Below are 25,784 nucleotides of genomic sequence, written 5' to 3' on the forward strand. Positions count from 1 at the left end.
ATTTATGGCCTGCAGGCCTCACTGACCTGAGCTCATGCAAGTCAGAAAGGGGAAGATTCCATTGAGGAAAGGTTCCAATGGGGGCTGGCATAGAAGCAAAGAGGGGGAGTGAGGGTTTTTTTGTGTGTGTGTTTTAATGTACAGAAGTGCATATACAGTCCATCTGATCAATAAGTATGTGCCTGGACTCAATTTTATACACTGACAATTTTTTCACCCATTAATTTGTAATGGCCAGTCATTTTTGACCGAAAATACACATGGGCGTTCTATTAACGTTTTTCATGTGACGTATTCTAGGTTCTATTGTTTACATCAGAGCCCGTCTAATAATTAGACATTCTCTGTTTACATCAAAAATTCTAGAACAGAATCTGTATTTCAGCAATGTCAACATTTCAGGCATCAATAAAGGTGATGATGAAACGTTATCCCATTGTTCAATATTTGATAGCCTGTCACAGGAACGTTATTTATTAAAATCGCCCTGATTTGGTGCATTGATCTGTATCGATAACGTTATGGGAGAACCTGCATGTAGCCTAATGGTAGCCTAACTTTTTTTCTCTGTTCAAAACTCGGTTTACACGAAGACGATAGACTTTCTTAGAAGCTGTGAAATTTGGCCAGAAAGGAACATGTCTTCCCTCTGAAAGTTGACACAAAATCAAACAATATTTGATCATTTAACTTCAACTGAACAGCGACAGGTTTTGTAGGCAGTAGACTCAGCAGACGTTAAAACATGTAACATGAGGATGCACCTTTCTGTGTCTCTGAGGTCGATGTGAGCAATGCCTTTAGGAGGGTTAATTGTAGAAAAGCTACTGGACCGGATGGAATTTCTAACAGGGTTTTGAAATCCTGCGCTGCTCAGTTAGCTCCTGTGTTCACTTATATCTTTAACACATCATTGGCTCAAGAGACAGTTCCTACTTGCCTCAAGCAGTCTGTTATTGTTCCAGTACCGAAAAACAAAAGTCCATCATGTCTGAATGACTACCGCCCAGTAGCCCTGACGTCTACAGTGATGAAGTGTTTTGAGAAGCTTGTGAAAAACATTATCTGCTCATCCCTCCCTGCCTCCTTCGACCCCCTCCAATTTGCTTACAGAGCCAACAGGTCTACAGAGGATGCCATCTCAAACCTTATGCACACCACCTTAACTCACCTGGAGGAGGGGAATGGGAATTATGTGAGGATGCTGTTCATTGACTTTAGTTCAGCATTCAACACGATAGTACCTCTCACCTTGGTCACAAAGATGAAGGCCTTAGGACTGAACACCACCCTGTGTCACTGGATATTTGACTTCCTCACCAACCGTTCACAAGTGGTTAGAGTGGGGGGTCTGACATCTGACTCATTAACCATCAGCACTGGTGCTCCCCAAGGCTGTGTTTTGAGTCCACTGCTGTACAACATATACACACATGACTGCAAAGCCAACAGTAGTCATACCTCCATCATCAAGTTTGCAGATGACACAGTGATCTTGGGCCTGATTAGTAACAACAATGAACAGCTGTACTTGGATCAGGTTGATGAGGTGGCACAGTGGTGTCAATCTAACAGCTTGACACTGAATATCAATAAAACCAAGGAAATGGTTGTGGATTACAGAAGGCAGCAGCAGAACTACAGTTACACCCCACTAATGATCAGCGGGCAACCTGTAGAGAGAGTCACAAGTTTTAAATACCTTGGTGTCCACATTACTGAAGACTTAACATGGACTGTTAACACTCAATATGTTCTGAAAAAGTCCAGACAACGACTCTACTTCCTTCGTCAGCTAAGGAAATTCAAAGTTTCTACATCCATCATGAAGGCTTTCTACACTTCAGCGGTTGAGTGTTCTAACTGGTAGCATCATCACCTGGTATGGGAACTCCACAGTTAGAGATTGTAGTACTCTGCAGAGAGTAGTGCGCTCAGCTGAACGTACTATAACAACTCAACTCCCTGCTCTACAAGATATCTATTCCAGAAGAGTACTCCTAAGAGCCCAAAAGATTCTGAAGGACTCTTCTCATCCTAACAATGGATTATTCCTACCGCTGAAATCAAGAAGACGCTTCTATGTAGTCACAAAGCCAGAACTGAGAGACTCAGGAGAAGTTTTTATCCCCAGGCCATCCTAACTCTGAACTCACACTATACTGACTTTGCACACATTCACTCCTCAGCACTCTCAAACATTTCCCAACTCTGAACTCCCACTATACTGACTTTGCACTCATTCACTCCTCAGCACTCATGACCCCACACACACCTACAAGACTTTTAGCACTTTTACATCCCTCTCCCTATGCTACAGACCTTTTTATTTATTTTCTTATTTCATCACACGCCAAAACACACACACACACACACACACACACACATATCTGACTTTCTCCAACTTTTTGCACATCTCCATAGAACTTTTTATTTATTATTTTTGATTTCTCCTCCATCTACCCATGTGCTTGATTGCCTAGCCTTTCTGCCTCCCCCCCAACACACACACTTACATCATCACTGTCATCACTTCACATACATACAACACACTGCTTGCTTGCTACAGTAAGCCTCCTCTACATACTTGCTGCACACTGCCCCCTACATACACAGCACATTGTCTTCAGGATCTTCTCCAACACACATCCCTCTACATACTTACAGCACACTGCCCCCCACCTACACACTACACACACACAGTCACTGCTCCACTCCCTCCTCCCCACACACACACATCTTCACTGTCATCACTCACATACATCATACATACAGTACTCTGCTTGCAATAGTAAGTCCCTGCCCCCTACATACACAGCACATTATTTCATCAGGAAGCTTCTCCAACACACATCCCCAACATACTTACAGCACACTGCCCCCCACACACACACACACATCTTCACTGTCATCACTCACATACATCATACATACAGTACTAGTGTCCCTGCAATAGTTTCATCAGGAAGCTTCTCCAACACACATCCCCAACATACCCACACTGCCCCCAATACACAGCACATTGTCTCATGAGGAAGCTTCCCCAACACACATATTGCACACTGCCCTCTCCCCCACATACACAGCACACTATCCCATCTCCCTGTCATCCCCCAACACACACACCAAGACCCCTGGCAGTTGGGTTAGCCCCTTGAGCCGTGGATCTGCCCAAGGTTTCTTCCTGGTAAGGGAGTTTTTCCTGCCCCTGTTGCTCTTTGGGTGCTCCTTTGTTGGTGCCCCCATCCAATCCCAATCCTCCCCACCTTTTTTATGCTGCCCTTGCCACTTAATCTACTAAACCCCTCTTCTACTGCACTCTTTACCCCCATTAATGCACAAATAGGCTGACACCAGACATAATTTCAATGCATTTCTTACTTCCAGTAACTATATGCATGTGACAATAAACTTCCTTGTATCCTTGTATTAATGTAATCATGTATGTAATGCATGCATGTAAAGTCATGAATCCTGTAACATAATAATATAATATTATAACATATAACAGCGATGGCTTATTCGAATACAATCTGCATGGATATAACCACCCAGAAAAACTCAGAATGTAAGTGATAAAGTTCAATAATTGTATGAAACTTTTTATTAGTTATCCATTGCAGCATCGGCTGTTATGCTAGCTCAGCCTTCACATATGCTGTTATTTTGGTCATGTGGACTTGATTAAACGGGTAAAGATAATTCATAAACTGCAGGCTATTTCTTACATGACTGAAGCAGTAGCCTAGGTTCACACAGTGGTGTTTGAGGTTGCTGTGTTAAGTTGTTGTGTGATCGCTAAACAATTCATAGGATCAAATCAGTTTATTTTGACATACGGGAGTTAGTCTAACTGACCTGTAACGTTAGGCTAGCACATAAGCTTAACCCTATTCTGTTTTCATTTATTAGCATTTGTTGTGATTATATAATCAAATGACACTCACGATAACTTGAAATAGAAGGACAGAAGATAGGTGATTGATGTCCACAAGCACGAATTTCACGAGACAAATTAGAACAAACTGTTCCGGTAAAAATATTCTTGCCATGTTTAAAATGCTGCACTTTTTCCCTTCATAGCCTATCTCTGGCAATTCATTTTTGGATGACTGTAGATAGTTGTATTTTAGCCTAAGCCTTCGTAGTACACCATTAGACCATCTTGAGAATAAAAGACTTCACAGAGCTGATACGATCATCCTCCACAACCATGAGGATAGGTAGGCTAAACGGTCGTTCGTCGTCTTTTTGCTTCTTATTGTAAAACCAACTGTTAGGGCCTACACGTGGTTGGCATCCCGGATTTACTAGACCAATTTAGATTTGGAACTATTTTCGGGCATAGCACCGGCAAAGCACCGCTGCCAGGCGCAAAGACATCACGCAGCATCTGAAAAGAGAAGCCTTGGCCGATCTGCAAGCTGCAGCCAGGGGTACTTGTCTGAACTTGAGTACTTGAGTGTGGAGTGTGCAACCCATGCAGACTGAAATGGTGTTTGTGCTGTGCAGAGTGGGATAAAATACTGCCATCGCACTTGTGTCACTGCTACCGACGACTTCTCAGCAATGACCCATTATCACAATAATTAGTATTGTTTGTGACGTTACCCTAAACAAAGATCAAACACTCATTTTGACATGGGAAGAATGGACGCGCTAGGCTACTGTAATTAGCTGGTTGGTTGGGGACTGATTTGAGGGCCTATTCTGTCTACAGTCTGGAGTTGGTAACAATGCCCATGTACTAATGTTGTCAGTTGAGTAAAAATCTTTGGTTGGATGGTCGATTACATAAACTTTACATGAACAGTGACTTCTTTGCAACTTTATCAAATTTTGCAGTACACTCGAGTCAACAGAGCCATTGTATGTTAAGTGTAACCAAGCCCCACAATTATTTAATTCCACAGGTAACGGTAAAAGGTAAAGTCGTCATATTGTCAATAGGGTGCAACGGCAGCCTAATGAAGTTATACAATAAAACTGGAAGCGACAATGTGAGTCGGACTAACGTTTCAGTTATAACATTAGCAATGCACAACCTGTACTTACAGACATGGATAATGAACACTGTTCTGCCTCTGTACTGAAAATGGATGGGACGGCCGTACCCTTCAGATGTAACAGCATTTTTCTCGTAGCATACTGCATTTTCTCTTCGTAGTCCTCCGGTTTGAAATGCTCATCGCAGACACGATACCGATTGATTTTATCCACTGGTGTTGTTGCAGGAATGCCGAGGGCAGCAAGCCAAAGACTTCTTCGTTCCACTGGTTTTGGAATGCTGTGAAACATTGTGTTCGTGTATGTCCTCTGCTTGTTACCGCAGCCCTTCACACAGCAATTAACCATTTTCCCCAGTAGATGTGAAACCAAAGTCCTTTATCAACCGTCTCTGATATAAGTGTCTCTGGCGAAACTAACTTCAAAATACTAGCGCGCCGGTGTATTGCCGGAAGTTGAGGGTTTTCAGATGCTGCGTGATGTCTTTGCGCCTGGCAGCGGTGCTTTGCCGGTGCTATACCCGAAAATAGTTCCAAATCTAAATTGGTCTAGTCTAGTAAACCCCTTCGTGTTAATTTGCATTGATATTTGTACTCGATGTGAATGTAGAGGTTACGAGAAATAATTTAAAAAAATATTGAGTTATTTGATTCACTTTTGCAACGACATGCTAGCTGGAATCGCCGGATTACAGCGACTACGCTAAACTAAAGCCAACCGGGCCGTTTCTAGATTAGGACAATGGCTGGGTCGGCTATAAAACGCTTTGGCTCACTCATCCAACTCTAGGGACTGCGGGGAGTGACCCAATTTCACCTAGGGGTGGCGTCCCAAAGCCAAGAAGCCTCATGGTAGTGAGAATAAGTTAACAATATTTTTTAGAGAGAAGAATTGTCAATCGGTCATATTTGACTGCAAACACAACAGGATAAGTGCTCAGTTTGATGAGCCTATTAGGAGACCTTTGCCTGTGAATTGTTGGACTCTTTCTCTCCTCTTGAAGAGGTTTCTCTGCTGCTTCAGCAAAGTCATCCAACAACATGCCCTTTGGATCCTGTCCCGTCTATTCTTCTGCAGTCTGTCACACCTGCTGTTCCGACAGCAGTCATGCATGTGTTTAATACTACTACACTCAGTTCTAGAATAGTTTCTTCCCAGATAGCAAAATTCAGTTGAATCAACGTTGAAATATGGTTTGGCAGAAATGTTGAAACAACGTTGAAGCCCAACATTGATCCGATGTTGAAAGTGTCCCCTCTACTTTGTGTTGAATCAACATTGGATTTTCAACCATACATTGAATCAATTGAATCAATGGGAATCTGCATTTCAGTTGATTTTATGTTGAAATAATGTTACCATCATATTGACTTGAAAATGGTAATCAACCATCATCTAAATGGTAATCTATTTTTCAGTTGATTTTTAGGTTGAAATAATGTTACCGAATCAATATGGTTCAACCATTATCTAAAAGCTACAAAAATGCTTAACAAAAATGTTAATATATGAATCACTGAACAAAATAACAGAAGAGGGTTTGTTTTTACATTCAGGTTTATTTAATTAATGTCAAAAACAAGTTCAACTTCATCATCATGTACTCATAATTAAGCATTTATCAGCATTGAAATTCCTTGTGCTGAAGTGTCCATCACTTCAAAATGGGTAGAGGGGGTACTGGTAACCATACCTGAAAATTTGAAGAGTTTTGGAGTTACGGTTTAGGCTGCAGTATGACTTTTACAGAATTTTGGCCAAAAATGAACGGTACAGAAACAATACCGTACCGTACAAAAAATACTATATAAAAATAGGATGGAGAGATGAGGAGGAAGAGGGTAAAACAAAATCCAAAAAACTAAGTGCCATTATGTGGGGAATTCCAAGGACGGTTCAGCATTCTGATGACTTGCGGGTAAAAACTATCCCTGCTGGTACGGGTCCTTATGCTCTTGTATCGTCTGCCAGAAGGCAGGAGGGAGAGAAGACAGTGGCTGGGATGACTGGGGTCAGAGACTATACGCTTGGCCTTTTTTCTGCAGTGCTGGCTGTAGAGGTCCTGGATGGATGGTAACTTAGTCCTTGTAATGCGCTGTGCTGATCTGACAACTCTTTGTAGCGATTTTCGATCCTGGGCAGTGCTGTTACCATACCATGTTGTTATGCCACCAGTCAGAATGCTCTCTATTGTACAGCGGTAAAAGTTGGTCAATATTTTGTAGTCCATGCCAAATTTCCTCAGACCGCGCAGAAGGAAGAGCCGCTGTCTAGCTGTCTTTGTGACCACACCAATATATGGTGTGTCCAGCTCAGATCCTCACTGAGGTTTATACCAAGGAATCTGAAGCTTTTGACTCTCTCCACAGCTGCACCCCCGATGTGAATGGGTGCAGAAACTTGATATTTAAATGATAAAAACAAAAGGCTGCAGCCAGGTCTCCATGTGAAGATGACACTGTGGGTGAGAAGCAGAGACAACACTCATCAGCACTCAGGATGGAACTTTTTGCAGAGCAATCAGTACAACAAAACAAAACAACAATACCAGTATTTTCTTTATAGAATAGTGTTGTAGCCTAACTGTAGTGAGTAAGTAGTGAGTCCCAAGTCCCAAAGGGAAAATGCAACAATGAACATCTTTAGTATCCTTTTGCACTTATAATCTATGGTCAACAACCATAAGAAAGGTCATACTAAGAGTAGAGAACATAATATTGGCCTAGCCTAATAATTATGTGTATGTGTTTAATTATTGACATGCTAAATTGACCTGATCCCAAACAGCTGTCTCAAAGTTATTGAGAAAATGTCATATATATTCTGTTAATGAAATGGTAACCAACAAGGAGCACCCAAGAGCAACAGGGGCAAGGAAAAACTCCCTTACCAAGGAAGAAACCTTGGGCAGATCCACGGCTCAAGGGGCTAACCCAACTGCCAGGGGTCTTGGTGTGTGTGTTGGGGGGATGACAGGGGAGATGGGATAGTGTGCTGTGTATGTTGGAGAAGCTTCCTCATGAGACAATATGCTGTGTATTGGCGGGGGGGTGTGTACTGCAAGTATGGTGAAGGGACTTACTATTGCAAGCAGAGTACTGTATGTATGATGTATGTGAGTGATGACAGTGAAGATGTGTGTGTGGGCGGGAGGGGAGTGGAGCAGTGACTGTGTGTGTGTGTATGATACAACAGATATTGCACTTCTCACAATGACACACATTAAATAGATTGATTTGCTTTGTTTGTTCTCATCTCTTTTGGAAAAAAAAGAGAGAGTGAATGGCATATGCTATAGGGTCATTCCACGTCAATTCAACCAGGGCCCGCGCACTTTGGTCTCAAGAAATTCTGAAACAATTACATGGGCAAAATGCACCATGGTTGTAAGGCAAGTGCATGTAAAGTCTTATGTGGGCCTCACTGTGAAGTGCAATATCTGCTGTAGTTTGCCTGCTATATTCAGAACTTTCATGAAGCTGTATGGATGGAGAAGGTGTGGAACTTTTTCAATGTAAGTGTGACTGTCAATCAGTTGTCCCTAACAGTGACAGCTGTTTTCAACCAACACATCTAATCTCTGTGTAAAACATAATATGATCATTTGTTTTGGGAAAATACACTATGTCACAATTCAATTTCATTAACAGAATGTTTACAAAATTCGAATAACTTTGAGACAGCTGTTCAGGATCAGGCAGGTTGTTGACCATGGGTTATAATATGCAGCTATATGTACAACAACAGACACATGGTACATTTTCCAACTTTGGGACTCAAGCAGTGACACAGCCTGTTATTAACTAATAGACCTTCACATAAAAGAAAAGACTTGGCCTCGACATGAAATTCATTAGCTAGATAATATTGCTATTGTTTATGCTATGTGACTGCTTATTTCATGCACACAGCCATTCAAAGCGAACAAGACATGACCTCTCTGTTTCTAATGTAGGCTAAGTCCAAATTATGTTATCATGTTACTTATCTCACAAAAAATGCAGGTGCTGTAGCCAGTGTACAAACCTGTGTATTAACTGTAAAAAATGTGATTCAGCTCGTCTTGGATCCTGAAAAGGAGGAGAGAAAATCAATGTGCTGCAAATACCCCCTGTAAACAGCTGTTTGACAGTTTCTGTCAAGTAGGGAAAGTGACATTTTGAGGCCTTGATAAAGCACAAAGCGTTCTAGAAGTATGTTAGGCCATATTGGCAGCCAGCTGTGGATTTGAATAGAGCAGCCATAGACTGTATGAGAGCAGTACCATAACTTCGGGTTTACAACTTTTGTCAGTATCAAGAAAAATATCACTGGACCCACACTGTTTTAGACCCATTAACACAGCGTCATCTGAGGACCTTAATTTCTCAGAATAAAATTTCTTAAATCTGCAGTAATTTGATTTGCATAGAACATATTAAAACTATAATGTCTGGTTTGTCATGTTTAATTTCAAACATACCCCCAACCCAAACTTCTCCAAAGTTGTTTTGTGTGTGTGTGTGTGTGGGCGGGAGGGGGAGTGGAGCAGTGACTGTGTGTGTGTATGATACAACAGATATTGCACTTCTCACAATGACACACATTAAATAGATTGATTTGCTTTGTTTGTTCTCATCTCTTTTGGAAAAAAAAGAGAGAGTGAATGGCATATGCTATAGGGTCATTCCATCAATTCAACCAGGGCCCGCACTTTGGTCTCAAGAAATTCTGAAACAATTACATGGGCAAAATGCACCATGGTTGTAAGGCAAGTGCATGTAAAGTCTTATGTGGGCCTCACTGTGAAGTGCAATATCTGCTGTAGTTTGCCTGCTATATTCAGAACTTTCATGAAGCTGTATGGATGGAGAAGGTGTGGAACTTTTTTTCAATGTAAGTGTGACTGTCAATCAGTTGTCCCTAACAGTGACAGCTGTTTTCAACCAACACATCTAATCTCTGTGTAAAACATAATATGATCATTTGTTTTGGGAAAATACACTATGTCACAATTCAATTTCATTAACAGAATGTTTACAAAATTCAATAACTTTGAGACAGCTGTTCAGGATCAGGCAGGTTGTTGACCATGGGTTATAATATGCAGCTATATGTACAACAACAGACACATGGTACATTTTCCAACTTTGGGACTCAAGCAGTGACACAGCCTGTTATTAACTAATAGACCTTCACATAAAAGAAAAGACTTGGCCTCGACATGAAATTCATTAGCTAGATAATATTGCTATTGTTTATGCTATGTGACTGCTTATTTCATGCACACAGCCATTCAAAGCGAACAAGACATGACCTCTCTGTTTCTAATGTAGGCTAAGTCCAAATTATGTTATCATGTTACTTATCTCACAAAAAATGCAGGTGCTGTAGCCAGTGTACAAACCTGTGTATTAACTGTAAAAAATGTGATTCAGCTCGTCTTGGATCCTGAAAAGGAGGAGAGAAAATCAATGTGCTGCAAATACCCCCTGTAAACAGCTGTTTGACAGTTTCTGTCAAGTAGGGAAAGTGACATTTTGAGGCCTTGATAAAGCACAAAGCGTTCTAGAAGTATGTTAGGCCATATTGGCAGCCAGCTGTGGATTTGAATAGAGCAGCCATAGACTGTATGAGAGCAGTACCATAACTCGGGTTTACAACTTTTGTCAGTATCAAGAAAAATATCACTGGACCCACACTGTTTAGACCCATTAACACAGCGTACGAGGACCTTAATTTCTCAGAATAAAATTTCTTAAATCTGCAGTAATTTGATTTGCATAGAACATATTAAAACTATAATGTCTGGTTTGTCATGTTTAATTTCAAACATACCCCCCAACCCAAACTTCTCCAAAGTTGTTTTTGTGTGTGTGTGTGTGGGGCATTTAACATCATCACAATTAATAGAGTGTGATAGCCACCAGGAAGTTTGTAGTTTTCAGCATCCTCATGATATTATAGAAGAATATTGTGTAATAAAAAGCATTTTTTTCTTAATTTATGCTATTTAGCCTATAATTATTTGTTATCCTGCAATCAAAAGCCACAACAAATTGGTGTTGTCTTGCAATGAAATTAATTACTACTACATTTTAAATTCTATCACACAAAATGGAAGTTTTTGCATATAGCTGTTGCCCCAATACTGTTCCTCCAGAAGAAGACCTCCAGGAAATGCAATGTATCATAAAAAGCGAACTTGTTTTTTTCAGGGCAGGTGGACATAGGTCAACTTTGCACAGAAAAATAAGGTTTTTACCATCATAGTTATGCGAGACAATGCGTAAAATTCCCGTAGATAATCATAATCATCTGATATTTCGAGGAGCCTCTCGCTGCAGCCTGCGGGAAGGCGGGGCTTGACATCAAGCCCAGCCCACATCCAAGTCAGCCATGTTTTTTTGTATTACGTCACGCAGTTTGAAATTGCTGGCGGCGAGAGGGAGGCAGTCAGCAGAGAGAGCCAGGACTCGCAACGAGACTGAGTGAGCTGATAGTGCTACATTCTACAAACCAGCAACTTACTGCAAAACACTTTTTATTGTGTAATTCAACACGTAAACTGTGGATTCAAACCAGTGCAACAACTCGCAACAGCACCAACGTTTCCATAAGAACGCCGTTGTCACACTACTCGTTGGTCAGAAAGGAATAGCTAGCTGGCTAGCTAGCCAGCAAAGTTAACCACGCAGATGGCAAGAGGCTGGCGGCGGCCCCCCGGTTTCGCTGTCGCCGGCGGACCGCTGAGTTTTTGCACATCGGTTCTACCGCTGCTTGCTATCTGGGCAGTAGCCTATATTTGAGATGAGGATATGTCTAGCTTTATCTAACCGGTTAACGTTACACAATGCATGCTTCTGTTTCACCTGTTACTAAAGCAAAATCGCCCCTTTGTAGGCTACATTTGGTTGTAATGGAGAATTCTTGCTGTTAAACTGATAGTCCATGATAATGAAACACCACACCATTCAACTTTTGAGGGCTAAATTTAATGAAATATGGCTCGTTTTCCGTTTGAACACATTGTCATCAATATTTAAAATGACCAGTTTTTATGAATGTGCATGTTATTGTTTCAAAACCGGAAATCAAATGAACGAAAAAGTACACGAACCCAATTACAATAACTAGCCTAGGCCTACATGAAAAATTCACTGTGGTTGCATTAAAGGTCATTTGTGTTTAGCCTACATCATCAGTTTCTATCATCTAATATGAAACAATATACAATATAATTCGCTACCAGACTGTCGGTAGCATAGATTGTATGTCTATGGTCGGTAGGAAAGCCAAAGCGTATGGGGAGTGACGTAGGCAAAGAAAACATGGCTGAGTTGGATGTGGGCGGGGCTTGATGTCAAGCCACGCCTCCCCGCAGGCTGCAGCGAGGTGTACTTGGATATTTCTGCGTTTGCTACGTCTCTCCTTTCACCATCATATGCCATTTTCCGAGAATGCTGCTGGCCGCGCTGCACTGGCTTTGCTAGGGAATACACGCGTTGCTCGTTTGTTATGTTTGTGCAATGCATCGTGGATAACGTAGTGTGAAGTTGTGTTCACTGTTCGGGAGTAGCACGGACAACGAGTCAACGGCATGCTGTTGCAAAAGTGGACCTCGTTCAATTGGACCTCAACAGCGGCGCTTTCTTCACATAATATGAGCGAGTTAACGTTAAAGTGTTCAATGAACACCAACTGTTAATTGTAGCTAGCGTTAGCTGCTAACTAGCTCTGACTTTAACCACACAAACTAGCATGGCCTTCTTTCTTCGATGAGTGGTAATGTGTAATGCTCCCCACACACAAAAAAAACTTTGAAAAAGTTTGGAGGCATCTGTTTGAAATTAAACAGGACACGATGACTGGACCAGACATTAGCAGCTAGCTCTATTTCTAAAGTTAACGTTAGACCCCCCCTCACCTAGCAGCGAATGCAAAGCAAATTACAGGAATTATGTAGATATGGTCCTACTATATGTCACACAAATAGGCCTACCATTTTACAGCAACCGTTTAGCAACCAAGTGTACAATCAACAGCAGGTATACTTTTTATAATTCAGTTAAAACTTACCACAAGCGAAGAAGAAAGCTGGGCAGGTTGGAAGTGAAGCAGTCAAAATGGCGCACCGGCTGAGTCTGACTGAAAGTTCTGTAACGGCTTTTTGGACTGTTCCAAATAAGTCCAAAGACGACTTAGATCGTTTTTGACTTAGATGTTTGTTTGCTTTTCTTATAGGTTACACACATAACACATGTTTTACACACACGCTAAAAATGTTACATTCAATTGTCCACAGCACATTGTGTTTAATTTAAAATATATGAAACCCCCTCCCATCAAATGGTCTCACCTAAGAGCAATGCCCCCCCACCCGCCTGCACCCTGCTAAAACGGTATGACAACATAGATTCAACGTTGATCTAATGATTGCCATTCAACCATTAAATTCAACCATACAATGTTGATTCAATGACATTTTTTCAACTTCTAATTCTTTCAGTGGTTGATCCACCATCAGTTTTCAACTATAACCATAAATCAACCATTTTGACCAAAACTCAACGTTGATATAACATCTTTTGCTATCTGGGATTCTTCTTTTAAACAGGCAAGGGTTATGTCTTTGCTAAAAAAAGTACACTTCATACAATTGATGAACTACAGACCTGTCTCCCTTCTTCCTTTCTTGTTGGCTTTGGAGGAAGTGTTCTTCAAGCAAGTCTATGAGTATCAGAACAAACTGCTAGACCGTATGCAGTCTGGTTTCAAGAGTGGTCATTCTACTGAAATTGCTCTGTCTGTGACTGAAGCATTGAGAGTAGCTAATGTAACCTATTTACATTTACTGTTACTGTTTAACGGACTCAAACCCGTAAACAGCAGCACCTCAAATCAGGAGTCTGCTCAGTCATCAGTATTAATTCTAATAGACTTACCTGCAGCCTATGATACTGTAAACCATGACATTCTCCTTTCTACACTGTCTGAACAGGGAATTTCTGGGAAAGATCTTGGTTTGAATCCTACCTTAAAGGGCGTTCTTTCAGTGTGTCTTGTATCAAAGTATCATGACCTCACCACAGGTGTGCCAAAAGGATCAGTATTAGGACACTATTTACACCACTTCCTTGGGTGAGACCATTCACTCCCATGGATTTCACTCACTGCTATGCGGACGGCTTTACCTGTCTTTACCACCTGAGGACTGTTTCCCATCAGATTTATGCATGCCTGATATTTCAGTCTGGATGACAGACCGACACCTTCAACTTCATTTCTCAAAAACTGAGCTTTTGATGTTTCCAGCTAAAACAGCTATTCCCCAACAGATTAACATCCAGCTTGACTCCTCTTCACTGACCCGAACTAGATTGGCACGTAACTTTGGTGTCATAATTGATGACCGACTTAATTTCTTTGAGCATGTAGCCTGAATTGCAAAATCGTGTTGGCTTGTCCTTTACAACATTAGGAAGATCAGACCTCTGATACAAGATTCCACACAACTTCTTGTGCAGGCCATGGTTATATCCAAACTGGACTATTGTATTTCACTGTTAGCTGGCCTGCCTGATTGTGTAGTAAGATTGTTGCAAATGATTCAGAATGCTGCAGCACGCCAGGTCTTCAATCAGCCAAAGAGACATGTAACTCCTCTCCTACTCTACCTTGACTCCTTATAATAGACCTTGGCCTATAGGTAACTTACTGGATCTGCTTACGGCTATCTTAATTCTATGATCCAGCTGTACATCCCCAACCAAAAACTGGGGTCATCTGATGTGTGCATCTGTTGTGTCGACCAGCCATAAACGCTAGATCAAATTCAAGACTCTTTTCCTCAGTGGTAACTCGTTGGTGGAATGAGTAGCCCAGTGCTCTCCTTCCTGTGATAGTTTAGGCCCAAAATCCCACATTTTTTGAAATTTTTATTGAATTTATTTATTTTTTGGGGCTTTTTTATGGCTTTAATGCGACAGGATAGTGGAGAGTGACAGGAAGTGAGTGGGAGAGAGAGTAGGGGTGGGATCCGGAAAGGACCACCGGGCGGGAATCGAACCCGGGTTGCCGGCGTACGGTGCAGGTCCCCTAGCCAGTTGCGCCACGGCTGTTTTAGACTTTTAGACAATCTATGCTACCGACAGCACGGGAGTTTTACCCAATTGGTACCCAATTTATTTGAACTGTATTTAACCTGTAAGAGGTTTATGTTTGAGGGAAATTTGATGATTTCTGATATTTGACAAATATCTGACAAAATGATAATTTTTGAATGATTTAAAATTGTTAGAAAAATACTTAGGGTTTTAAAATCTTTCTTTTTGTTTGTAACTTCGTCAGGGGAGACCAAGGTTTTACCTCATTGTTGACATCCATAAAGAGTGATGGCAGAGCATCAGCCTTGAGCGTTAAGCTGGCAGCCACACAGGACTGTTTCTGCTGCCAGTTCGTGAAGCAGTCAGGAGTGAAGTGGACGCTGCACACTGTGCTCGAAGAATTCACTGGATGCTTCAGTCTGCCATCAAGGAGAACCATCCACTGCTGCAGAGTTGATGGGTCTTTAGGGAAACTCAGGAGTTCTTCAGTTCTATTGCAACCTTGGATGATACACATTTCTGACATTTTTGAATCCTGCAAGGCAAGGCAAGGCAACTTTATTTACAAAGCACCTTTGAAACACTGCAGTAATATTCAGTTTACGCAGGTTTTTATACCCACAAACCGGGAACAGCATTGACAAACTGGAGACAGCATTGACAAAAGGCCTTTTCACACTGCCAAAATCGCTGCGATTTTATGTACCAGAATCGCGGAACGACTTTCCCTTTCACATAGACTGAAGCGGAACGGCGGGACAAAGTGTCTCACCAAATTTACTACCAAGCCCCTAGACATTTTGCCAACTTTTTTCGTTCTGGCACCAGTGTAAATGGGTCAAGGCGGAAAGGGGAATCTGGGTGGGCATTTCGATGCTATGTCCAGCCCACCACAGGAGATTGCAAATAAATCTAACTGATCACAAGCAGCAATAGCAGAGACAGCACATTATGTCAATCTTTAATTTCACAAAATCTCCAGTCATTTAATGCCTGCTAGAGTTGACTGTAGCTCGGAATGCAATCGGTTGCTATAATAGGCCATCCTAAAATCCAGTGATAAAACAAAGCATGAACTCATGAGCGTCTGTCTGCCCTATATGTATATCCTCTGATTGTAATGCTTACAGATATCTAGGTGATATTTGTAACATTTATTTTGTATTTGGCCTGTTCACGAAGTATTCCACGAAGATGAATGGGTAGGGAGACGGGCGCAGAGAATATGAATAAATTAAAGTTACTATTCTCGCGAACCGTTTACCACAACAACTAACCACTAACATTGTTTAAAAGCTGAGAAAAAGCTCTTTCGTGTGATACTTGTGATGTCTGTGATGAATAGGCTACTTTGCAAGTAGTTCAGCAAATTTGGGTGGGACTGAAATACCTTTACAGAGCAGCGGCTCTGGCTCACATGATGTACATTGCTTTAAATGCATTATCGCTTCACTACCCAACACGCGAACAAGAAAGAAAAGAAAAAAGAAACCAATGAGCTTATGTCGCAATTTCCGATAGGTCTAGGCCTAGAGAAAAGACAGCTGTGGTATAGGATTTGCTTTGCCTACACTGCTGTTTGGTTGTCCCAAACTTTGAGACGATCCATACTCGCATTAACTGAATCTTATCAACCCGAACTGCGATGTTCCAAACAGAGTGACTGTAGGATGCAAATAATCTCACTGCCTTCGGCATAACTGCTAACAGTGCGCCTATTGTTAAACACCTGAAAAATATTAAGCTGCCGTTTTCTTTTCATGACGAGCACTAAGCTTGAAAGATTTATGACTGACTGGAACGTTGCGTTTTTAAGCGCCAGAACTGCTTATCACGTTGTGTGACAAAGTTTACACCAATCATCATCTTCTAATGCATCCTTATGTTGAGATGTCCATTCTCTTTGCCCTAGGCTATCATTTGTGCGCGAAGCATGTTTCAATTAAGACAGTTGCCTACACAAGCTATTTTTATTGTTGTAATATTGAATGATTTCATGAATAAAGCTTTGAAAAATTGTATGCACAGTGCGTACAGGATTGCGGCTGGAGTCGTCACTGACCAAGGCCACAGTAGCCTGTGAACCTCTGATTTTCAAAGGGGAATCATGGCCAACGCAGGGGGCAACTCTTCTCTTCTATTTCCCTTCCAAATTACTTTTTATTGTCTGAAGACATCGATCGCAAGAATCTAACATTCTAAGCAACAGCAAAGCAACTTCACTTGCATTTGTAGGGTACTTCAAATGCAAGCTAACCAAAGTGCAGTCGGTTCTCCCGCCATGGTTTTGGAAATCACTCACCTGCTGCATCTGAAGGCCAATGCATAATAAGGCCTACGACTATCACTCTACACGCCCCCTATTGCATGTCACATTTTAATTTGCTAGCTGATCCTGCCTCCCCAAAACGCCGTATCATGTGAACAGATCAGCAGGCAAATTTAGATTTCGATTTCGAAACTAACATCATTACCTCTTGTTGCTGATTGGCCCAGCATCCTGGTGGCTGAGGGAAATGTTTGCGTATTGTCAGATACCAGAGTACTATCTCAGTGTAATGAAAATGAACTGAGACACAAGACTGGCAGGGCCAGGCTACTCAACTTATACTTTTAACGTCCAAAAGACTTTGTACTGTTGCCTTGCCTCCTCTCACACACGGACACCTGGCACCTTCCACCTAATGGCCCTGACACACTTACCCGACGGCCAACTGTCGTCAGAAAACGCAGTGGACTAATCAGTCGGCTACTGCCCCCATTTGGCCACTTCTGATTTGTGAGCATGCTTAGTGCATGAAAAGCACAGCACACCTTTTAGGTGACCTACACTGTCTGTCACACAGACATCATACTGTATATGTGATCAGATTAGGGGACAGAGCTGCAAGTTTCACAATTAATTTCAGCCTCTGCGATTAGGTAATTGCATTAGTTCAAATTGAGATTTCAATTAAAAATTGATTAATTGTGCAGCCCTAAATCCTTGTCGCAATTTTGGATGGATTTGCCTGATACAGATTATGATGGAGCGCCACAGCGTAGTGGTGTAGACCCGCAATTGCAGTTACAACGATCACATCACAGAGTTCAATGCGCTAAATTATGTTTTATGCCCCCAACGTTGTCTTCAAGGCAGCACTGCCTGGAAGGCACTAGGGTTAGGCATGGGTTAGGGTTAGGGTTGGGGTTGGGGTAAGGTTTAAGATTAGGTGCCTTTAAGTCAGCGGTCTGGAAGACGACGTTGGGGGCATAAAACACCATCGAGCGTTCAATGCTTATTAGGAAATAATATGTAAGTACTAGAAATCTGTTGGGAGACGGAGGCCGCTTGAAATTTGGCATCGCAATTCTCTACGCAGGAAAAACCCTGCACACAAAGCGTTACAGTGATGTCGTAGGCGAAAGGCAACACTTGAAATGCAAGGCTTACCTCTAACAGCTGAAATGCAAGGCCTTACCTCCAACAGCTGAAATACAGACTTACCTCTAACAACTGAAATACATGGCTACCTCTAACAGCTGAAATGGAAGGCTTACCTCTAACAGATGAAATGGAAGGCTTACCTCTAACAGCTGAAATGGGAGGCTTACCTCTAACAGCTGCCATGTTGGAGGCCGTGCAAGGTATGTCCTGGATAATGTTGTCGGTTCTGAACCTGACAGGGACAGTATCAGAGTAGCGGGCAGACCATTCCGTTTCACACCGTCTTTATGTGGGGTCTTCTTCAGGGTGGACTGTGAGATTGCAGTCAATTCTGAGTCCTTCAGATCAACAGAAACATCAGAGCCACTTATTTCCATTTCCATAGGCCTACATATGACATGACATTCCTTGCCCCGCCCCACTCTCACTCGTAACGGACCCGTCGCCCCTCCTTTGCATGCACATTTAAAAAAATATTAGAGAGCAATTTGCAAGTTGATTTCAAAACTGATTTTACACTTCATCTTGTCTGAAAATGTATATTAAAAATGTATACATGTACGAAATAATATGTTTTACAAAACCTACAGACAGTAATTCAAAAGAAAGTGTCCATTTTAAGCAGGCTCCTAAATATGCCTCTCCTGCCCACAACACGTCATATTACGTAGGAGAAGGTAGTCTTAAATTGGTGCTTAAACTCTGCCGTCATTGTGGGTGTAGATACAAGTCTGAGCAATGGTGAGACAGAGTATGCCGTTTTTTTTAGAAAGTCATAATTAGGGTTGGGCACCGAAACACGGTTCTAATATGGTACCGGTGCCGACGCAAATGGTAGTAACTGCATCGAATAACAACGTGGATTTCGGTACCTCATTTCGGTGCTTAAATTGCGTTTTTTTTTGTTTTGTACGAGGCATCACTGCATGTCATGCGTCATCTCTAACGTCTTGCTCTGATAGCAACACATCCAGATACAGTAAACACTGGATGTATAAACCTGAGGGGTACACCACATAGGCGAGTGGACAGTGTTTGACAGCTTGCCGGAGCCCAAGTAGCTTTAAAGCGATATCATGAGCTCCTGTCTAGCAGTGGGCCTAACTACACACAATCAAAAGGCTATGAAACAACATCAACAGTATACGTTACACAATACCCTTGCTAATGCGCTAGCTGCCATTTATTTGAAATGTTATCAGCAAAGTTGTAAGGTGAAAACTTTATTTCACGGTGTGTTCTAAACAACATAATGGCATGATATTAATCTTTCATGTGCATGAGGCCCATATAGCATCACAATGAATTTGAAGATGATGTTAAAAGTTAGCTGGCAAAAACATAAATATGTAGGTTATATACCTGATTTCACTGAGCTGTCAAAGAGGCTACGGAACCATCTCCGTAGTTATCGCTAATTAAACTCAGCTGACTGGTATAGCACATACCCATAGTTGCTGTTAAAATGCCTACTAGCACTGGGAATCTAAACACTTCAACACCGACATAATGTAGCCTAACATGTTCAACACTATTGCGTGTTATGGGGGAAGACATACAATTTCTTGAAGCATTTGGGAACACACTGAATTAGCTGGAAAGTAGTCCCTGTTAGTTTAGCTTGTTTGCACATGTCATTGTCCATGACCTGGCAGTTCTATGGCAAGCGGTTTTAACATACAGTACCTTATGGCAAACCGCCTACACTGTGTAAACTTGAAAGCAGAGCTTACCATTGTGTGTGCATCCATGGCAAGCTGTTTTAACATTTAAATGTAGGCTATTATGCATAGGAGCAATGAGATATTGATAGTACATTGAATATAACAGTTCAATTTAATGTTCAAATTTGTCTTATCAATAAAAAAAAAAGCAATTTATGCTTTAGACCATTTTAATTTAAACACAAAGTACCGGTTCAGGCACAGTTTCGGCACCGGCACCATTTTAAAAGTATCGATTTAGCACCGGTATCGAATAAAACCCAAACGATACCCAACCCTAGTCATAATGGTTAATCGTTGGAGCTGGTTGCACTATTTCCAGCCTGTGAGGACATCACATCCACCATTTTCCTAACAAGAAAAGCAAGGATTTTCGTGCTTGGGTGCATTTTGTGCAAGTAGCCCAAATATAGTAGAGGGGACTTCACTGCCTCATCTGTCACTAGCACCATGCATGTGTGTCGTGCTGTTGTTTATGTTTAATTTCCGGATTTCCCTATGGTCTCTGAGGTAAATGTCACAACGCTTTGAACTGTGGGTAATTCTCTTTGGTGAAGTCTGCACCTGGCTCGGTAAGTGTGTACTCAAACCCTCACGCCCTTTGAAATGTGATATTGGGACAGCCCTTATGAATTTCGCGAGAACGCGCATCAAAGTCTGTGAGTCTTTGAGTCCTTTTTTTGGGGATTGGGCCATTGTGTTTGTTACCACACTGACATTGCGATATCAAGATAATGTCATAGTTTATTTCAATTAATTACAGTGCATGAAAATGCACTCTACTGTTATCCGATTTCTTATTTCTCAGAGACTATTTGCTTCCTAGCTTCCCCAGGAATACTGAAATATTTGGATAAAACTTCAGCGATAGCTATGCTCATCTCATCCGTGGAAGTCCCCATGTTGTTTAGATTGAACAGTAGCTTCTCGTTGCGTCACACCTAAAACCAAAAACAGCCTCAAAACCAATGCTGATTGGACGTTCGTTTGGCGAACTGCTCCAAATTTTCTTTATCGGAGAGATGCCAGACTGATCTGCGAGAGAAAATCTGAAGCTCGCGAGATCAGGATGGTCTCACAAGGCTAAAGTGTTCTGGCCACCAGCAGCAACTGTCTGTCTCAGGCTTTAAGCATACAATCTGGCTCTTTTAAGACTACAGATTCTGTTCAACTGTTTCCTCTGCCCACAACTGTTTCAAAATAAAAGTCCTCAAAACAATAATTCCCTATTAAATAATTTAACCATTTAAACTGTCCAACTATTTAACTGTTCAACCATTCCAACTGTCAGTGGTCATCAACTATGACTACCGCCAACTGTTTCCTCTGCCTACAACCGTTTCAAAATAAAAGTCCTCAATATAATAATGTGGTACTAAATAATTTAACTATTTAAACTATCCAACTTTTTAACTGTTCAACTGTTCCAACTCTCAGTTGTCAGCAACTATGACTCCCGCTAACAGTTTCCTCTGCCCACAACTGTTTCAAAATTAAAGTCCTCACTACAATAATTTCCTATTACATAAATGTAACTATTTAAACTATCCAAATATTTAATTGTTCAACTATTCCAACTGTCAGTTATCATCAACTATGACTCCTGCCAACCGTTTCCTCTGCCCATAACTGTTTCAAAATAAAAGTCCTCACTACAAATAATCCCTAATAGATAATTTAACAATTTAAACTATCCAACTTTTTAACTGTTCAACTATTCCAACTGCCAGTTGTTATTAAGTATGACCCCTGCCAACTGCTTCCTCTGCCCACAACCGTTTCAAAATAAAGTCCTCACTACAATAATTCCCTATAAAATAATTGAAGAATTTAAACTATCCAACTATTTAACTGTTCAGCCTTTCAAACTGTCAGTTGTCATCAACTATGACTCCCGCCAACTGTTTCCTCTGCCCACGACTGTTTCAAACTAAAAGTCCTCACTACAATAATTCTACATTAAATACTTTAACCATTTTAACTATCCAACTATGTAACTGTTCAGTCATTCCAACTGTCAGTTGACATCAACTATGACTCCCACCAAGTGTTTCCTCTTTCCACAGCTGTTTCAAAATAAACGTCCCCACTACAATAATTCTGTATTAAATAATGTAACCATTTAAAATACTCATCTATTAAACTGTTCAGCCATTCAAACTGTGAGTGGTCATCAACTATGATTCCTGCCAACTGTTTCCACTGCCCACAACTGTTTCAAAATACAAGTCCTCATTACAATAATTCACTATTAAATGGTTGAACTTTCTAAATTATCCAACTATTTAAAAGGTTCAGCCATTCCAACTGTCAGTTAACTCTATGAATGCCAAGCTGTTTTCGGGAGCTTTGTCCTAGAGTGCCAGCAATCTAGACCATTGTTGACGATTTTTGTACAACCACAGCATATTCTGTGTTATAGCTATGAACACATACAATGGTTCGTTTAAAAGGTGAGACTTTAAGCTCTCGGTGGGTGCAAACCGTGTATTTTTTACACGCCTGTTCCTGAGAAATCCCAAGCTAAACAGTGGCTAGTTTTCATCAAAATCGCTGTTTTTTTTCTAGAAATGGAGATATAACGTCGTTCATGAAATATGAAGTGTTGCCTGTTACTTACTTGTGTAAACTTTCCGGGAAGTGATCAGCGAGACCTGGCGAGACTGCCACCTAGTGATAGACCCATGAAAATGGCCTGGTTTTGACCTGACGTGTATGAGTCACTGAATCGACCCAAAGCGGCAACCAAGTTATGATAAAATGTCCAGATTGTGTCCAGATTTTCATGAGTTTTCGATAGTCATATATTTCATTTCCATTAATCACAGAGTTCCCAAAATCACATATAAGGTGTGTTAGAGTGTCTAGTTTCGTAATTTAAAAAAAAAAAGCTAAAAACGTAATATTACGTTTTTGGCACTCAATGCATGGGAAGGAAAAACATAATATTACGTTTTTGCCACTCAATGAGTTTACATTAACTATGAATCCTGCCGACTTTTTTCCCTCATTCTGACATCCATCTTTTTACTTGGATTATATTTTAAACATTATAAATAATTTAGCTTACAGTAAGGAAGTGGCCTATGCTATTCACCTTATTCAGCCCCGTCCATTTTTTTAATTTCTTGTCTTCCACTTTGTCTTTAAACTTCCGGTCGGCTAGCTACATCTAGTTAGCTTCATTTGGATAACACGGCAGAAGAGGATGGAGAGGCTAACTTGGGAGGAAAACAAAAAATGCCATCAGGAGGTCAGAGTGCAATATTGTACTTCGCTCCCCAAGGCTATTCACCTCTACGGAGTGGGTAGACGATATGCGGCAGTGGCCACTGTATCGTATGGAGATATATTGTAGAGACAGACTGGCCATTCTCAGCACAGTATGCCAATACACAATTCTCATGCAGGAAAGTTTGTAAGAAACTTTTGTCAAAGTCCTTTTAGGCAAGTCCCTCCACTCGGCGGCCATATAGCAACGCTTCTTGGGCACACATCGGGCATCCATCTCGGCAGAAATGCGCATGCGCAAGGCTTCACGACACCAACCTACTGCATTCTTGCTCCAGCGTCGAGATCACAACACATGATTGGCATGATGACAACACACAACACAGCACATGATTGGCTCAATGTATTCACATGTCAACATTTTGCCGCGAAAGGGGTGTGATATGCGTAGACAACTGCCATATTGGCGTTACAAACTAACCCCATGCATTTCTATGGAGGATTTTCTGAGTGCTGTGTCTCCTCATTAGAAAGTCTCTGCTTTTGTATTGTTATTTGCTATTTGTTATGTGGTAGCAAATGATGTTAACTATCAAAGAAATAGACCTAATGTAGGAATGCACACAGATATTACAGATAATGGTGTAGGTCTATCTGATTAAGACCTGAGTGGTTGAAACATACTTATGAAATTACACTGGGAGCAAAGAAGACTATCTTCACTTTGTTCCCTTTGCAACTGTCAAAGAAATCCCATAAACACGGGAAGGCCTAGGGTAGCCTACATTAGATGGCCTAAAGATTAAGCTCTTCTGCATAGCATTAAGTGACTTGCATGCAGTTATTTGAACACCGACCTTGATCTAGCCTACTTTGGCTATTTAAAAGGTAATTTATTGCCAAAACACCACACAATATAAATGAGCTATAACAAACAATAAAGGACTTAATCACACACAAACTACTATTTTACTGACTACAAAAATAATAATTATGTAGGAAGTTTAGAAGTTTAAAACCCAGAATTGACCAAAAGTGCACCAAATTCAACACAAATGACTCAATACACTTGGAGGAGGCCTGCGTCCTTTCTTTTCCAGATATTTTAGGATTTGGATATAGCTTCAGTATCGAGTATCAAGATATTTATGGCAGGTATTGTATCGAAGTCATAATTTTGGTATCGTGACAACACTATGCCAGAGCCTCTCTGTTTTCAGATGTCGAGGATCGGAGGCTCTACCACCAACAAGTGATGCTGCTCAATGGCATATTAGAAGAGCTCATTATCAAGCTCTAGTATGGAGGCAAGCACACATACCAAATCCAGTGTTACTAGAAGTAAAATGTTTTTTACTTTTCGGTTGTTGCTGACGGTAGATGCAGTTCTGCATTAGGCTTATTCCTGCTATCTAAGTTCGTATGTAGGCCTACTGTAGGATATATTCTGAGTTGAAGGTTATCTGTGCAATTTGTTATTGTGATGAAATGCAAACACCACATGAGTGACTCACTATGTTAGCAATAAAAATATGGTTGTGTTTTGATTAGAATTTCCGAGTGTATTACATGTTAACTTTAATCATGTTCCCATTAAATACATTACAGGGCTTAAATTTCACTGCGGGATTGCGGGTATTGCGCATAATTTGTTCAAGTCCCGCAACTCTAGCCATCATAATGCGAGAAATTCCCGCATACACTTTTACAGCCTGTCTGATGACGTTAATATAGCCAATCATTAAGTGGCGTGAATGCGGTGCTATTGACCGGACTGATCAACTACCGAGTTGAATTGAACATAGCCTCATGCAGACACACACACACACATGGAGAGAGAGAGAGAGAGAGAGAGAGAGAGAACCACTTTGCGCTTACGCAAATAGGCTACGCTACCATGGCAAACTTTTACATCTGGAAAGAGCTCCTTGGTAACTATCCTGCTAGCTCAGGTCACGTCAACACTTGATCCCAGAAAGATTGTCTTCGACATGTTAGTTTTTTGAACATTTATTGTATCTAATGACATAGAAAACATAATGATTTGCATACACATACCGCACTATGCACAACTTTTATTCACTAGCGACTATAGCCTAAAACCGTCAGGTTGAAGGGGGGCTAATTACTCCATAGAATTACTCTCACGTATTTTCTTAAAGTGACAGGCACTCAATTACACCTACTCATCAGCAATGTGCACTCAATTGGACCTACACACCACATTAAAGATATGCCTAAGTGTTATAGGTTAAACGTCAATATGAGGCATTCAAATTACTAAATATGTTTAGCTACTAGTAATTACTA

At 41.1% G+C, this 25,784-nt stretch overlaps 1 protein-coding gene and 1 long non-coding RNA gene across 2 annotated transcripts in view; both read right to left on the minus strand.

The window, feature by feature from the left end:
• LOC125295128 (zinc finger protein 629-like) overlaps positions 1-25,784 on the minus strand; it is a 37,589-nt gene that overhangs the window by 6,633 nt on the left and 5,172 nt on the right. Inside the window, exons 2-3 of the mRNA XM_048244301.1 lie at positions 18,687-18,857; positions 15,355-15,627 (exon numbers count right to left, since the gene is read on the minus strand). Of these exons, the coding sequence (XP_048100258.1) occupies positions 15,355-15,627; positions 18,687-18,857 (444 nt within the window). The remainder of the gene's footprint in view (positions 1-15,354; positions 15,628-18,686; positions 18,858-25,784) is intronic.
• LOC125295173 lies at positions 6,547-14,789 on the minus strand. Its single transcript, XR_007193643.1, has 3 exons — positions 13,066-14,789; positions 10,394-10,437; positions 6,547-7,465 (listed from the first exon to the last, which is right to left on the minus strand). It is a non-coding gene; the product is annotated as an uncharacterized LOC125295173 (long non-coding RNA).

The sequence above is a fragment of the Alosa alosa genome, chromosome 1 (genome assembly GCF_017589495.1).
Source record: "Alosa alosa isolate M-15738 ecotype Scorff River chromosome 1, AALO_Geno_1.1, whole genome shotgun sequence".
Lineage (NCBI taxonomy): Eukaryota > Metazoa > Chordata > Actinopteri > Clupeiformes > Clupeidae > Alosa > Alosa alosa.